At 39.8% G+C, this 17,064-nt stretch overlaps 3 protein-coding genes across 14 annotated transcripts in view; 2 read left to right on the forward strand and 1 right to left on the reverse strand.

Annotated features, from left to right (window-relative positions):
* adcy2a (adenylate cyclase 2a) overlaps nt 1-6,689 on the forward strand; it is a 91,396-nt gene extending 84,707 nt beyond the window's left edge. The window contains exon 25 of the mRNA XM_057835050.1: nt 1,691-6,689. Coding sequence (XP_057691033.1) covers nt 1,691-1,843 — 153 coding nt within the window. The 3' untranslated portion in view covers nt 1,844-6,689. The remainder of the gene's footprint in view (nt 1-1,690) is intronic.
* dnah5 (dynein, axonemal, heavy chain 5) overlaps nt 3,789-17,064 on the reverse strand; it is a 173,918-nt gene continuing 160,642 nt past the window's right edge. For 7 of the 11 annotated variants that reach the window (XM_057835038.1, XM_057835042.1, XM_057835040.1 and 4 more), the window contains 3 exons: nt 11,297-11,449; nt 9,087-9,318; nt 3,790-5,316 (listed from right to left, as the gene is read on the reverse strand). In XM_057835038.1, coding sequence (XP_057691021.1) covers nt 5,165-5,316; nt 9,087-9,318; nt 11,297-11,449 — 537 coding nt within the window. In that variant the 3' untranslated portion in view covers nt 3,790-5,164. Of the gene's footprint in view, nt 5,317-9,086; nt 9,319-11,296; nt 11,450-11,929; nt 12,314-12,405; nt 12,481-17,064 lie in introns of those variants that run through there. The other 4 variants (XM_057835036.1, XM_057835035.1, XM_057835045.1 and 1 more) reach the window with 3 other exon arrangements.
* Nucleotides 11,917-15,674, forward strand: LOC130915200 (uncharacterized). 2 transcript variants are annotated; one of them, XM_057835053.1, is made up of 9 exons: nt 11,917-13,279; nt 13,364-13,399; nt 13,489-13,518; nt 13,591-13,959; nt 14,047-14,148; nt 14,938-14,976; nt 15,099-15,155; nt 15,230-15,259; nt 15,343-15,674. In XM_057835053.1, coding segments are annotated over exons 1-9 (981 nt in total). In that variant the 5' UTR covers nt 11,917-13,278; the 3' UTR covers nt 15,660-15,674. The 2 variants fall into 2 exon arrangements, with proteins under 2 accessions (XP_057691036.1, XP_057691035.1); XM_057835052.1 differs by having other exon boundaries at nt 13,591-14,148.

The raw sequence follows: 17,064 nt of genomic DNA on the forward strand, positions 1-17,064 counted from the left end.
AAACATTGCAAAGGTTATCTAGTTATCACGATATCTGCAATACTACTGTGTTTATTTGAGTTTAGGGTAAAGAATTGGGCTAGGGCCAGCTGTCCCAAAAATGCTTTGAACTTCACATAGGTTGACCTATGTTTTTTTTTTTTGTTTGGAATGAAAAAAAAAAACAATTAAAAGTAACACCAATTACTTTGCCAAGTAACTAATTACTCTTAAAATCAGGTAACTGAGTCACTAACTCAATTGCTTTTTGGGAGAAGTAAATTTGTAAATGTAATTCATTCCTTTTTCAAGTACGATTAACAACACTGGTAACAAAACATTTTAATCTTTGAAAACAAGTGTTTCAAGTTTATTTAACGATTTAACCGAGTTGTTCTGTTGCTTAGAATAGGAGACTTAAGCTTTTCTAAGGCTTAATTCCCTAGATTTGTTGCTTAGAATGAGTAAATCTATTTTTTTGCTTGCTCTAAACCAGACATGTCCAAAGTCCGGCCCGGGGGCCAAATATGGCCCGTGATCAAATTTCATCCGGCCCCCAGCCTCTGTCATAAAATCAATAATGTCTGGCCCGCACACAGACTTAATAAATTGGTCAGCAGTACTGCTACCAGCATATGAAGTAGCTTACACCTTAAATGCTGCTCCTCCTTTACCCACTAAAAGGCAGCAGCACTCTAAGCAACATTACCCCGTGTGACCCTTTACTCCCAATTTTCTAAAATGGCGACAATCAACAAAAAAAAAATAAAGAAAGTTGACTGCGATGGCCGACCGTCAAGGATAGGTGGAAATTGGACTATTTCTTCACTAAAATACGCAACAACTGTGTCTGCCTCATTTACAAAGAGACAGTCGCTGTTTTTAAAGAGTTCAACGTGAGGCGATATTACCAAACAAGACATGCTGACGTGTACAACAAGATTACAGGGAAGATGCGTAGCGAGAAATTGAAGCAACTTGAAGCTAGTTTAATTTTACAGCAGCAGTATTTCGCAAGAGCCCGAAAGTCGAAGGAGAACGCCACAAAGGGTAGTTGCGAGACTGTTGAAATTATTAATAAAAAAATAATAATAATGAAAATGTGACACACAGAATGCCTTGCTAAAATTTGCTTAAATATATCGTTCTACGTAAAGGACGTAAGCTAAGGTCGGCCCCCCCAAATTTTTACCACACTAAATCTGGCCCCCTTTGCAAAAAGTTTGGACACCCCTGCTCTAAACAATATGTTGCTTAGAGTGTTTAATGCTTTTTTTTACAGATTGAATCTACTTGATTTTTTGCTTGTTTTTTTTTTTTTTTTTTCCTTAATTTGCTGTTTAGAATAAGTAATTTTTGCTTGTTATACACAAAATATTACTTAAAATGAGTGTGTAAAGCTCTTGTTTTTTTTTTTTAAGATTAAATATATTATTGCCTGAAATAAGTCTGTTAAGCCTATTTTCAGCTTCTTTTTTTTTCTTGTTTCAAGAAATCTTAGTAAAATTTACTTGAAGCACTGGGAGATAATTTCATTTATCTCTAGGAGATTTACACTAAAAACAAGGGAATTTAAATATTTTAAGGAGGTGTTTTTGCAGTGTAGAAAGATAAGAGTTCTAAGTAAAATAGCATGTGCCATTGGTTAGCATTCATATGATGAGAAAAATAAAAACTGGATGGGCCTAATCAACTTTTTCCCCATTTGCAGGTGACAGAGGAAACCAGCCGCATCCTTCTAACACTGGGCTACATGTGCTCCTGTCGAGGCATCATTAACGTCAAGGGCAAAGGAGAGCTCAAAACTTACTTTGTTCACACAGAAATGACCCGCTCACTGTCTCAAGGGAATTTGGTGCCATGAGACTTGAGTTATACTGTTGTTATACTGATATCAGGTTGGAGATTTTTTTAGTGGCAGTGAAAGCATTTGTATTTGCATATTGTATAATAATAAAAAAAAAGAAAGTTTATGTTGCCTTGCCACAGTTGTAGTATATATTTGTCACTTATCTACGTGTAGCATGTACAGCAAGTAGGAAATAAAAAACATCTACAGTGATGTGACAAAGTATCTGAACCTTTTGAAATTTCTCACATTTCTGCATAAAATTACCATCAAATGTGATCTGATCTTTGTCAAAATAACTGTCTGCTTTAACTAAAACCACCCAAACATTTATGGGTTTTCGTACTTTAATGAGGATAGCATGCAAACAATGACAGAAGGTGGAAAAATAAGTTAGTGAACCTTCACATTTAGTATTTTGTGGCCCCTCTTTGGCAGCAATAACTACAACCAGACGCTTCCTGTAGCTGCAGATCAGTCTGGCTCATCGATCAGGACTAATATTAGCCCATTCTTTTCTACAAAACTGCTGTATTTCAGTCAGATTCCTGTGATGTCTGGCGTGAATCACTGTCTTCAAGTCATGCCACAACATCTCAATGGGGTTCATGTCTGGACTTTGACCTGGCCGCTCATGAATGAGTATTTTGTTCTTCTAAAACCATTCTGAAGTTGATTTACTTCTTTCTTTTGGATCGTTGTCTTTTTGCAGCACCCATCCTCTTTTTAGCTTCAACTGTCTGACAGATGGCCTCAAGTTTTCCAGCAAAACATTCTGACAAACTTTGGAGGTCATTCTTCCAATAAGGATTGCAAGTGGTCTAGGCCCTGAGACAGCAAAACAGCCCCAAATCATGAAACTCCCTCCACCATGCTTCACAGTGGGGATGAGGTGTTGATGTTGGTGAGCTGTTACATTTTTCCCCCACACATGACGTTGTGTGTTATTCCCAAACAATTCAACTTTGGTTTCATCAGTCAACAAAATATATTGACACAACTTCTGTGGAGTGTCCATGTGCTTTTTTGCGAACATTAAACGAGCAACAATGGTTTTTAGACAGCAGTTGCTTCTTCCGTAGAGTCCTCCCATGAACACCATTCTTGGCTATAGTTTTACTTATAGTTGATGTGTGCATAGTGATATTGGACTGTACCAATGATTTCTGTAAGCTTTTAGCAAGCACTATATGGTTCTTTTTTTACCTCTATTATTATTATTATTCTGCGCTGAACTCTTGGCGTTATCTTTGGTGGACGGCCTCTCCTTGGGAGAAAAGCAACTGTGAGTGTCAAACTCTCTCCATTTGTAGACAACGTCTCTGAATTTTGATTGATGAACATCTAGACTTTTAGAGATGGTTTTGTATCCCTTCCCAGCTTTATACAACAATCCTTGATCGCAGATTTTCAGACAGCTCTTTTGACCGAACCGAGCCATGATGCACATCAGACAATGCTTCTCATCAAGACAATTATTACCAAGTGTGCGTTTTATAGTGGGCAGGGCAGCTTTAAACTATTCATCAGTGATTTGGACCTGATTTAAATTGTTTGGTAAAAATTGGTTTCAATTGCTCTTTAATTCTCCTTAGGCAGAGGGTTCACGTACTTATTTTTCCCCCTTATGTCATTTGACAAAGATCAGATCACATTTGATGGTGATTTTATGCAGAAATGTGAGAAATTCCAAAAGGTTCAGATACTTTTTCATACCACTGTATTATAATTTGAATATTGGATTAGGAAAGCCCAAGTGGCATGAATCGGGCAAACCAAGTAAGTTCTGCTCTATAAGCAATCCAAAATATACTAACTCAATTCTGGCATGCTTCAAAGAGTTTATTGCCGCGGCAGTTTATCGCATCAAAAAGAAGACTGTATTCCATTCGCGTTACACATGACGAGTTGGATTAAGGCTGATGTGTGATGTGAAAGTGTGTGGAGAACAACAAGAAAGCCTTTTGTTCTACTTTGAAAATAACCAGCTCAGCGTGACCAATGAAAATGACACAATTTGACGTGCTTTAATTGAAAGATACAGGCCAGGAGGTTGTTGAATTGTCTTTTATTAAAATGAGGACTACAAAACAATACAGAGGAATACCTCCTGACTAAAGTTTCGGACATAGAAACGTGAATATATAACTACATCTACCTTTTTAGAAGCATGAGGCAATGAATGTCTATGAATGAATGAATTTAGTAAAATATTCATGTAGGGCTATGTTTTTACACTTGAATCAACTTGTCAAAATTGGCTATTTGCACAACACAAGCAGGTTAACCTCACACATTGTAAAAGAAAAACGGGTAGAGATTACATATGTGTAGGGTTTCTGCTTGTATCTGTGTAGAGGTTAGCTATAAGTAAGTGTTGTGGTATGGTGGTTTTGTAAGAAAAGAAAATACTACTCAAAAAGTGTTTTGATGTTTTGTTGATTAAGTTGTTTTTTTCTTAAAAACAAATCAATAAATCTTTGTGTATTTCTTTCTTAGTATGCTTTTTTAAAAATGAGAACAATAATAACTAGAAACTCCAATGGAGAAAGTCCTGTTGATATCACGTCCCATCCTGTCGATTTGGGGACATTTCGGGGACACGTCCTCTTGATATCAGGTCACTTTCTTTTGATTTGGGGATATTTCAGGGAGAAGTCCTGTTGATACCAGGTCACTTAATGTTGATTTGGGCACTTTTCAGAAGACTACCTGCTGATATTAGATCACTTCCTGTTGATTTGGGAACATTTCAGGGACACGTACTGTTGATATTAGGTCACTTCCTGTTAATCTGGGGACATTTCGGGGACCCTTCCTGTCAATACCAGGTCTTTCGTTGATTCGGGCACACAGTTTTTTTTTTGTTTGGTTTTTTTTTCCATTGAAAATGAATGGGCAAGTTTTTGGCAAATTTTGGGGGAGTCATAAGTTTATGGCAATTTCTGTATACAAGTTTTATGCCCCTTACCGTCCTACAAATTGTAGGACTATTACATTTGAAAATTTTCTTTATTGTTTTTCAGGGTCATTCGAAAAATTCCCTGCGTCGCGCGAAAATTCCGTTTTTTATGTGGCGCGCAGGAGAAACGACATTCAAAAAAAAAAAAAAAAAAAATGTAAAAAGGGAATTTTACTATCTGGGCTTTTGCCTTGCAAAGCCCCATCTCATATTAATACAGCTCCAATATGATGATCAGCTCATGTAACAAAAAGAAAAATCAAATCTGGGCATCAATTGAATAACTAGTTGCATATACTTCGGTGCAGACTTAATTTTTCTTCTACTTTTTAAGGTGAACCATTTTACCACACATTGAAATAGTCGATTAGTGATCATTTGACATCACAGAGGAGTGCCACACCCCGCAGGATCCAGTGTTCTGGAGCAAGGGAGGTCTTAAGGTCAACCGCTGCAATGTAGTTCAAGTCCGTCCTAACTGGCTTTTTGTAGATTGGACAGGAATAAAGGCGGCCGTCCTTCGTTCCTGCAGAATGTGAGGAAAGGTACATCTAATTTGAAAAATAAATAAATGAAAGATGTGAAGGAAAAAAAGTTTCATCACTGGCAGGCACCTGATGAAGATCTCAATAATCGTGCCAAAGTACTTATCCTTGAATTGCCGTTATTGCAACATCATTTGACGTCATTGCTTTGAAATATAGTGGTACCTCTACATAAGAAGTTAATTCGTTCCAAGACCTTGCTTTTAAGTCGAAATGGTCGCATGTCGAGCAAGATTTTCCCATAAGAATACATTACAATTCTATTAATTCGTTCCATAGCCCGAAAACCTGAAGTAAATCCTTAAAATATACTGCTGGTACTGTTGCAAACAGCAATTTGTCATGCCTTGAGTAGAGTTTTGTTAAGATTTTGCCCTAGTGTGTCTGGTCATTGTGATTACCAATTGATTTCACCTGTTTTGCCTGCTCCTTGTGTCTCGACCAATCCGCTCCCTCTTGTATCAACCACCTGTGTCTTATTTTCTCGTTACCCCATGTCTGTGTAGTTAAGCTCGCAGTTTATGTTCACTTCTTGTTGGGTCATTGTCAAGCCATGTGTCTATCCCAGTGTCTGTAGCTTCGTCCAAGCCCTTGTGCCTGTTTGAGTAAGTTTTGATCCACAGTCTTTTGTTCTTCTTGAGTTTGGTTTGTACTTTGCCTTTTTGGACTTTTAGTTATTATTAAAACCATTTTGAGATCACCGCCACCCTGCATTGCCTCCCTGCATTTGTTTTCCTACATTTGGGTCCTCCATGCCGCTCACCCATGACACAATTACAAAGAATGAATAAAAATCGGAATAATAATATTATAATACTACTAATAATAATACCTGTAATAATGTAACGGATTGGGTTCTAATGGTGCAGATGTATTTTTGCATGGTGTACCTGAACGCATCGCATAGCTGATGCGTCAGAGTGATGGAAGACTTTTTATTTTCACTTCACTTGTTCAGTTGCGGGGGACAGTAGGCATGTTGTGTTGCACAAGTTCTGAAATAAATGATTAAAAATCTGACAATTCTGGCAATTTTTTTGGGCGATGTTACAATAATAATAATTGTCACCTTAACTTAAGACTGGCGAACGGAGGAGGACCGCCGAGATCATAGACAGTCTACGGCCATATTGTTGAGCCAGTTCACGGGAATCACGGATGCACACCCCACTCTCATCTTTTATCATTTCCATTTTCATTTTAATGGTAAGCTCATCTTTTTTACTTTTTTCACCACCTGCACTGACATTCTTGGAACCAGGTGTCGCGTTAACCGAAAATTTTCCGTCGTTGACCGGTTTTTTAAAACGGTGACGGAAAAAACTGAAGTCCATCCATCATTTTGACAGGTTGCAAGTCACACCCCAGACCACAGGGTGGCGAGTGAGCATATTAATTAGCTATTGTCTCTCTTGATGCATGACGTCGTTGGCCTTACTCGGAAAAATGTCAAGGCAACTGAGCGTCCGAACTAATAAGGCTACGTTAATACAGCTACGTTCATACTACAGGTCTTAATGCACGAATCCGATTTTTTCGTGTTTTTCCGACTCGAGTGAGGCATTAACTTGAGGGTCTGAACGTGACAAGTCGCATAGAACGGGACCATTTCAAATCCGATCTGAGTCACTTTCGTATGTGGTCTAAATCCGATCTGGGCCACATTTTTCCAGACTGCCGCGGCGGTCTGTACTGTCCAGTCCCGCAAATCGGATTTAATGCAGCAATCACGTCATCAAAAAGCGAGAGACGGTACGGTAGCTACGGTAGCGATGCAGCTGTGCGTTATTAGCGCCTAGCTTGCCTTGAACACGGCTTTTTAGGAAGGGTCGGACTTGACAACAGTCATAAAAAAATAAAAATAGGTCGGTTTTCTCTCTGCTCCATATAAGCAATATTTCAACAGAGAGTCGGGGCACAGTGCATGCATGCTATCGATCCATATACTTTGAATATAAGCCTAAACGGGGATAATATATGCCTGTTATTTGTGTCCTCTTTTTAACAGCAACAAGCCTATGGCTACGTTCATACTACAGGTCTTAATGCACGAATCCGATTTTTTGTCATATCTGTTTTTTTGGCGTGCCCGTTCAGTCTGCCTGTCTGTCTGTCCATTGAGACTGTTCAAGTATTACGCATGCGCACTAATTCGCAGTCCGACATGCGCTGAGCAAGACGACCCGCATGCGCAGAAGCATCAAAACAAATGACCATACAATCACACATGCTGGCTGTCATCCGTCATTCCAGGGATATCATATTTTCCTTATTAAAAAGAGGACACAAATAACAGGCATAAATAATCCCTGTACAGGTTTATATTCAAAGTATATGGATCGATAGCATGCACGCACTGTTCGTGCATGTCACACACACATACGAGCAGTTTGCCCCGACTCTCGGCCGTGTAAGCAATGTTGAAATATTGCTTATATGGTGCAGAGAGAAAACCGATCATTCTCAGGCTTATCCTCAAACCCTTTTATTTTATTTTATTTTATTTATTTTTTTTTTTTATGACTTGTCAAGTCCGACCCTTCCTAAAAAGCCATGTTCAAGGCAAGCTAGGCGCTAATAACGCACAGCTGCTTGATGTGTGATGGCGCGGTGTGGATTCTCTGTTAAGCTTGTTCGGACAGAATATTAATTAAAGATGAATGAAAACTAAATACTATTGAATATGTCATTATTAACATTTTAAAAATTTAAGTGACGGGTAAAAATAGATTATGACCGGATTTTTATGACCCTGTCAGTCAAAATGACAGACAACGAAAAAGTCTAGCGCAACCTCTGCTTGGAGCCCAGTTCGATTTCTCTGACGCGAAAATCCGCCGTGCGTCCGTCTTGCGGGAAAACAATGAAACTGCGAAGTTGTTATAAAGCGTCGTATTTCGAGCATGTCATCGAATGTAGAAACTAATAGCGAGTCAAATTTTACGTCGGCTGTCAAAAAGATGGTGTGTCAAAGCAATCGTATGTCGAGGTACCACTGTAGTTGTTTTAAATTTTGATGATACTCAACAAACTCAAAGCTATTCCGAGATCATAAACATGCTAGGCTGTATAGAAGTTATAAATAATTGTCGTATTATTCATCAAATTTCAAACCCTTATCATTATAAACCCCAAAGAGTTTTGCTGTGTTCACTTCTTGATTTCATGAGACAAATGTTTAGGTGTCATGTAGGTCTTCAATACTGAAAATTAAAGCCAATTTGCCAAACAAATCTGTATGAAGATGCTACTATAATTTAATGAATACAAAAATTATATGTTAATGTTATTAAGTGAATTTTGTTTTTCATTTCTTGCTTGCTGTTTAAAACACGTTGTGGTACGTTTAATGTCAGCAATGAAAGTGTAGCAAAGTCAAAACATATTTTTGGGAGGAATTTGACCCATGTCTGTTGTCAGTCAATAAAATAGAAACAGTCTTGACAGTACGTATGATCAATCTAGACCCCTACGTATCCACACGTTTTACCAGTCTGCCTCAATTATAAACACAGCAGGGTGTTGCCTTTAAAGAAAAAAACTGAGGGATGGTGTTAGCTGAAAAAAAGTCTTTTCTTATCATGAAAAAACATTAGTGCCATCAATCAATACTTGAGCTAAATTGCTCTGTCAGTCAGCGTGTGTGGAAGGAAAATTGAGAGGAGGCTGGAAATGGTGTGTTTCTAAATACCCAAAATCAGGAAAAGGTTTAATTCACTATGTGCCCACAAACGTGAATTAACAATCTTACCATTATTCTCTGCATACATCCGGATTACGGGCATCATCTCAAAAAGGACTTTGGGTTTGGAATCAATGAGTTTGCAGTTGCGACGATCCCAGCCAGCACCCTCCAGATGGAGGCCATAGACATACACACCCTCGGCTGGGGGCTGCATGATGTCATCTTTCATCCACTTGGTCACTTCGTTACAAAGCACCATACGGTCCAACGCCCAGCCTTTATTGGCCCGGGTGATTTCCTGAAGGAAGACGTGTTAGACATATGAGCAGAATCAACAGCAAAGGTGAAATATGATGTCTTTCAACAAAAGAATCAATGTTGATAACAAGGCTGAAATAAAGGTTAAATCAAAACACTGTTGAGCGAAGAAGTACACTCCATCAACTAAATTGTTTGCGAAATGTGCGCCAACAGGAAGAAAATCAATCGAATATGACTAGAAAAAGAGCAAAGGGGAAACTAAGAGAGCCAATATAATAGAAGGAATGTAATAGTTGAATCATTTCAGGCAATGTTATTACTCAGACATGAAAATCTTTTGTGTGTAAACTAGAAAGATTTGAAGTCACAAATGTGAAAAGCACATACAGTCATGTGAAAAAATTAGGATACCCCATTAAATATTCAGTTCTTTATTAAGAAATGTTCACATATCAATGTCTGATCTTGTTTTTCATTTATCTCTGGGAAAGAAAGTGATTTAATTGCAGGTAAACAACAAAAATTAACATTGTTTTACTCATTAAACCAAATATATCAACGAAAATGCATATTCTAACAGAGGAAAAAGTTAGGACACCCTACCACCTAACAGCTAGTGTTACCTTCTTTGGCTGAAATGGCTTCAGTGAGACGCTTCTTGTAGCCACCTACCAGTCTTTGACATTGGTCTGAAGAAAGTTTGCCCCACATCTCAGCGCAAAATACTCTCAGCTGTGAGATATTTGAGGGGTTTCTTGCATATACAGCCATTTTTAAGTCACCCCATACCATCTCAATGGGATTAAGATCTGGGCTTTGACTCTGCCATTTATTCCTTTTCAGCAAGTCTTTGTGGATTTACTGGAATGTTTTGGGTCATGGTAATGTTGCAGATTCCAGTTTCGCTTCAGCTTTAATTTTGATGATCTCACATGTTCCTCAAGCATCCTCTGATACACGATATAATTCATGGTGGATTCTATGATGGTGAGCTGGCCAGGTCCTGCTGCAGCAAAGCATCCCCAAACCATGATACTTCCACCTCCATGCTTCACAGTTGGTTTGAGGTTCTTTTCCTGGAAGGCTATATTGGGTTTACGCCAAATAATTCCACATAATTTAATTTCAGATTCATCTGTCCAAAGAACATTATTCCAGAAGTCCTAGTCTTTGTCTACATTCACTCTGGCAAATTTCAGTCTGGCCTTCATGTTCTTCTTGGAGAGCAAAAGTTTCCTCCTTGGACACATCCCATGAAGGTTATACTTGTGAAGTCGCTTTCTGATTTAAGGGGCATATACTTTCACATCGAGAGTAGCAGGAGCCGCCTATAGGTTCCGTGATTACATTTTAGGGTTTTTGGAGATTTCATTTAACATCTTGCGGTCTACTCTCGGGGTGAACTTCCTTGAAAGGGGTAAGACTAGCTATTCGGTGGTAGGGTGTCCTAACTTTTTCCTCAGTCAGAATATGTATTTTTGTTGACATATTTGGGTTATGAGTAAAACAATGATACATTTTGTTGTTTGCCCGCAATTAAATCCCTTTTTTCCCCTCAGAGATAAGGAAAAACAAATCAGACATTGACATGTAAACATTTCTTAATAAAGAACTGAATATTTAATGGAGTGACCTAATTTTTTCACATGACTGTATGCATCGAGCTAGGATTTCAACCTGAGCCAGAAACCTCTTTTTTTATGAGTTTTTGAGGGCACTAGTACTACCATCGTACAGGTTTAAAATTAATAATCATGTAGTCACTGCTGCATTATACCAATTATAGAAACAAATTCCCTGCATGTAAAGTAATTAATCAAACATTTATGTGCAGTATATAGCACCTTCCAGATCTAAAAGCAACACAATTCGTCCTATACTCATTTTGCTCCATTTGCTTGAGGCATTTGAACACCTGTGACTGTTTGCACATGTGACCTTATGGTAACCTTTCACTTTCCCTAGCGTTTGGTGACACCCTCAGTTGTGGACATGTAGCCCAGTGCTGTGTGTACCTGTCTCATGGCTGTCAGAAAGCCCTGCGGGTTGAAGAAGCCAGTCATCCAGAAGCAGTTTGGTCGCCCCTCGAAGATCCAAGCCTGAAACTGCCGGTTACGCTCAAGTAACTCAGTAAACCAGAACCCCAGAGTGCTGGAGGCCCACGATTCCTTCAGAAAATGACAACATAAAATAACAATGTAAACATTTGGCGGTGCATTTCAGGGACAAAAGGTGGACATTAAAAGCTGTGAAATGTGAATCGCTGCTCAGTCGATGACAAGTAAAAAAGAATGAAGTCTAGCCAAGAACCACATGAATTATGATTAAAATATGTATTATAGTAACTAAACTGATCAAACTGAATCATCACAAGAAAGAGCTTACACTTTGCTGATTTAATAGTTTACAACAACTTTGAAATCAGATGTTTGTTGTTAAACTGTTAAAATGACATTGACATTCAACTGATTGATTGGTTTATGCTGCTTTCATGTTTAGCTTCAATGAAACGTCTCGTCCACATCCACTCAAAAAATTATTCCGTGTTTGAATAATTTATTATTTCCCTTCACTTTATTTTCTTATATCCATAGTGCCGCTGTGTGTGTAAACAAAAAATAACATGCACACATGTAAGGCATTGCAAAAAAGATAATTGGCCAGCACCTGTCAAATTTATGCAAATGACCTTTTGATGGATGACGTAAGCAACGTCCCTTTTGTGCAACAGTCAAAAATATGGTATTGTTAGGTGTTCCTTTTGACACCTGTTAAAGAACTATGGTTATTGGGTGTCTCTGAAGTCTGGTTCGTGTGTAGGTGTGAGAGGAAACCTGTGGAGCTGAGGCGCCAGGGTGTCTGGTAGTCTTTTGTTATTTGGGGTCTCCCAACGTGGCGAGGGGTTTAGGAGGAAGCGGGCTGTGTGTTCGTGGTGAGACACTGCGTCTGCGTTCGGCGGGGGGTCCGCCATGCAGGTGTTGTGGGGCGTCTTTGATGAGAAGAATAGTTGAGACATGTCCAGACAGCCCCACCTATGTAGGACCACGTGATCGGCGTGGGGTGGTCCCAGCGATTAGGTTAGTTTAGCCATGCAATGTTAAAAAGTCATTTCTGGTTAGCCTACCTTAAGAGCGCGCTGCGAAGCATCTTTCCTCCCCGGCTGTGGACCAAATTTCCTGACTTTCACGGTTTTGTTGAGCTAAAAGTTTTAAAAGTCTTTTCAACGTGAGGACAGGACCGACCATGATCAACATTGATGACACTACAGCTAGCCTGAAGCTGCTCCAGGTGAGTTTATTCAATCTTCTCTACGGTTTTTGATAGCTAGCATGTTCTATGATTACTTTAATTTATTTTACAAGAGCTTTTGTCAGTTAGCATGCTCTATTTAATGCAAAGCATCCAAATAAGAGTTAAATAGCGACCTACCAGCAATGTTACTGAAATGGAGACAAGCTTTTTAAGATGCATCATCCTCGCGTTGTCGTGGGATACTGATTTCCCACATGTTTCATTACACCTCGCGAATCTCCGCCCCCATTTTTGAGCAGCCCTATAAGGTTTGTGGTGGGGTTTGAAAAGTTGATGACATAGCTGAAAACCACGCCCTATAAACATGAACGCCATGCCCCTGAAACATGATACAATTTCCAAACCTGAATGTTTGACCGTAAAGTAGATTTAATGTTTGAATAACTGTAGACATAGCCTTTCTATTGACTTAGGTGAAGTTTTTTTTTTTTTTTTTTTTTTAATATAAAACATGTCTGCAACGCGTTGAGAAGCTGATGCCATGTGATACATAGAACTCGAGCGCCATCTAGAGACCCTCCACTATTTAAAAAAAAAAGGTGGAGTTACTTATTCATGTTTCTTTAAAACAAAGCATTTTCACACCTTGGCGATGGTTATATACTTCGCTCGCCAGACAGAGCATAGCTCCTTTACCTACAACCCAAACGCTGACCGCTGAGGAGAAAAGACATTGATTGGGAAAAGTATGATCTATTTTAACTTAATTGAAACTTAATATGTGATGTGTTGACATGATGTCTTTTTTAATTTTATTTTAATTCCCACAGTGATCAATACACATCCTAAAAAGCCACAGAATACAGGTAAACGCTCTTTTTTAAATATATTTTTCACAGCGCGGGGTTGAGTACACCAGTGATAAAAATGTTTAAACATGCCTCCTTTTCAACAGATGCTGATGCGTTTGATCTCACAGACGCGGGTATGCATTCTATTGACCACCATTTTGTATTTTAAAAGCAACTGGAGAAACCATGTCTTTTTTCCCTACCAGAACTTGTAAGGCATTATGATGACTTCTACTCAAAACACGGCGATACAGCGGCTTTAGACGGCTTCGAGGGCGAGAATGGACGCATGCGCGACAGCCAATTAGCAACTACGTCATATGCTACCGTGGACAACGCAGGTCATATTGTGGTACATCGTCCAGAGGCGACCGCGGGATTATATTTCCCGGAGTTATCATCCGACGAGGACGACGACGAAGCGGGGGGTAGACGACGTTGGCTCCCTGAATGGGCAGACCCCAAATATTATGGGAGTCAAGAGTCATATTTTGAATGTGGACAAAGGCTACTGACACCAACGCCGCCATCCACGTTGATAGAGCTGTGCACGCCTGGGATATATCTTCCACCTCGTGAGTATGCGTTTTGCAATATTGAAAATCAAACGCTTAAATGGGAACTATACAAAACGTTCGCTTTTTATTTTTCTTTTGGAAAAGAAAAAAGAAAAGAAAAGAAGAAAAACATCGGTACCTCGGTGGACCGACGCTCGAGCTACGGGACTATTACGCCACCACCACCACAGACAACGCGGGGTGTTGGTGAGTTTGTCTTTTTTATTTTACTAAACCAGCAAGTAAAAAAAAAAAAAAAAAAAAAAAAAAAAATTCTTTCACACGTGGAAACATTACGGGTTTTAAACTACCAACGACAACTTTTTTTTTTTTGCCACGTGCGATACATCATAACGCATGCATTGTTTATTAGGTTGGATACAGAGTGCGCTCACGCAAACATTTCCTAAGTCGGAGTACATCCATTTTGTTTTTCCAGCCCCACAACTTTTTCGTGAAATATGTTCTATTTTGTTTTTACAACAACATACACCGCCATTTTGCTTGACTAACACCACGTGCGTGTCTAACACCACGCACGGATGCAGCATGTTTGATAGACATCGGCGTCGGCCATTTTGTGACATCACAGGGGTCCATTTTGTTTTTTCCAGCCCCACAACTTTTTCGTGAAATATGCTCTATTTTGTTTTTACAACAACATACACCGCCATTTTGCTTGACTAACACCACGTGCGTGTCTAACACCACGCACGGATGCAGCATGTTTGATAGACATCGGCGTCGGCCATTTTGTGACATCACAGGGGTCCATTTTGTTTTTTCCAGCCCCACAACTTTTCGTGAAATATGTTCTATTTTGTTTTTACAACAACATACACCGCCATTTTGCTTGACTAACACTACGCACGGATGCAGCATGTTTGATAGACATCGGTGTCGGCTATTTTGTGACATCACTGGCAGCCATTTTTATTTTATTTATCAGCCATATTTTATTTATTAAAGGTTTATCAATATACTTTTCTCCTACAGATGCAGAGATACAGGCCGGGTTTGGCGATGTTAATCTCCGTAAGTGTTTTTTCATTCATAAAACAACACCGATTAGTGGTCGATTGACACATTTGTTTACTTTAGGCGTGTGTACATGTTCAACATTTTCTCATGACATGATTTGCTGTAAATATTTCAAGGTGTTCAAACCGATGTATCGACCCAGACGGACCCTTTAATTGATGTTTCAACAGATGGTATGCATTTTCTCATATTTCCAAAAATTGTATTGGTTGAGGGTTGAACGCTAAAGCCATCTATTTTTTAACAGATGCCGTGCGAGTGGTTGACACCCGTGGACGTAAGTCTTTTCTGAACAATATTAAGATTCTATTTAAATTGATTTTACCAACTAGCTCACACCGTTGCGTTTGTCTATTCCAGCCGGCGGAGGTCCAATAAGACACACAATTCAACTGCAAATCTCCACACCCTACGAGGACCGCCCGAGACCTGATTCCGCTTCTAGACAACGTCGAGGAGGTCATCCAAACTTAGATTCGGCGTCTACACATAGCAGTGTGGGGGTGCCTACCCCACCGTTGAGCCCTGCTCGAGGTCGTGAAGATCAGCCTTCTCCAGCGAGCACCTTGGTGGCACAGCATGAAGAACATCCTGCAACCTCGACAAGAATAACCAAGCCATCAGTATCGATTACGATTGGTGATGTCGTGGTATCCATCCACTCTAATTTTATTTGATGTGTGAAGGTTTGTGGGGGAGGTCATATTTTCTGATTTTTTTTTTTGTTTTTTTGTTTTTTGTTTTGTATATAATGGCTGGCGTTAATGACGAAGTACCGCACGATCTACAAAATATTGTGACGCAAATAAACAATGAAATTGTGGTGGAACAACCCGAGTCTTTTTCAACAGAGCTGGACAATGATCCATTTTTTCATATTCGTATGATAGATGATTTTGTAGACTTTTTCAATCCACTCAACGAGGCACTCAGGCTTTTAAATCAGCCGCATGAGCCAAACGCATCTGATGAGATAGTCCAAACTCCCACCTCTCCAGATTGCTTAAGCCCACCCGTGCGGGAGGTGTATACAGCCCCCCTTAATGACCCCGCAGCAACAATCTGTGATGTTGCTGATGGAGGATGCTCGGCGTCGTCAGAGCATCCTCCAACATCTGCACCACAAGATGTTGAGGACAATGATCCATTTTTTCATATTCGTATGATAGATGATTTTGTAGACTTTTTCAATCCACTCAACGAGGCGCTCAGGCTTTTAAATCAGCCGCATGAGCCAAACGCATCTGATGAGATAGTCCAAACTCCCACCTCTCCAGATTGCTTAAGCCCACCCGTGCGGGAGGTGTATACAACCCCCCTTAAAGACCCCGCCACAACAAACTGTGATGCTGATGTTATGGGATGCTCGACGTCGTCAGAGCATCCTCCAACATCAGTACCACAAGATGCAGATGTTGGAGGATGCTCGACGTCGTCAGAGCATCCTCCAACATCAGTACCACAAGATGCAGATGTTGGAGGATGCTCGACGTCGTCAGAGCATCCTCCAACATCAGTACCACAAGATGCTTTGCTGGCTGGGGTATCTGCGGTGACCGGACCTCTCGTTACACATGACAGTGTACATCAGCACATTTCCCCAGAACCTAGCGAACCACAGATTGGGGGTGAATTAATTAACAGATCTAAATTCAATGCTCTTGAGATCAGACTCGATTTGATTCCACCATTAGACGATCGCCCACCTGATTTTTCAGTCTTTTACAACGGCGTAATGGCTAACATAGATCGTCAGGTCGACAACGTGCTCGAACTAGCATCTCGCGGTGACATTATCCAAATTGAGATAATTGGTGACGGCGTTAGTCAAAATGATATTTTACAAATGGATGGCGATTCTGAAGACATACGTCAAGGTTTTCAAAATTTGTTTGACAGGGTGGTACAATCAAACGGTGAAGTTCTTTGCGACTCGAGGTTGGAATTAGTTGTTAAAATAGCCAAAGACAAAAAAGGCGGTGGCGGATGTAGGAGAAAACTATCACAGATGCTTGGGAGTGAGGTTATTCGTAAAAAACGACGTAGTCTTTGCATACCGCCGCCCCAAAACAATAATCTCTG

The sequence above is a fragment of the Corythoichthys intestinalis genome, chromosome 4 (assembly GCF_030265065.1).
Source record: "Corythoichthys intestinalis isolate RoL2023-P3 chromosome 4, ASM3026506v1, whole genome shotgun sequence".
In the NCBI taxonomy this organism is placed as follows: domain Eukaryota; kingdom Metazoa; phylum Chordata; class Actinopteri; order Syngnathiformes; family Syngnathidae; genus Corythoichthys; species Corythoichthys intestinalis.

Bases quoted from the DNA above. Each gene is read 5' to 3' on its own strand.
- LOC130915200 (XM_057835052.1), top strand. The intron at 13,400-13,488 runs GTAAACGCTCTT...CCTTTTCAACAG, and splicing joins TAAAAAGCCACAGAATACAG to ATGCTGATGCGTTTGATCTC. The intron at 15,260-15,342 runs GTAAGTCTTTTC...TGTCTATTCCAG, and splicing joins AGTGGTTGACACCCGTGGAC to CCGGCGGAGGTCCAATAAGA.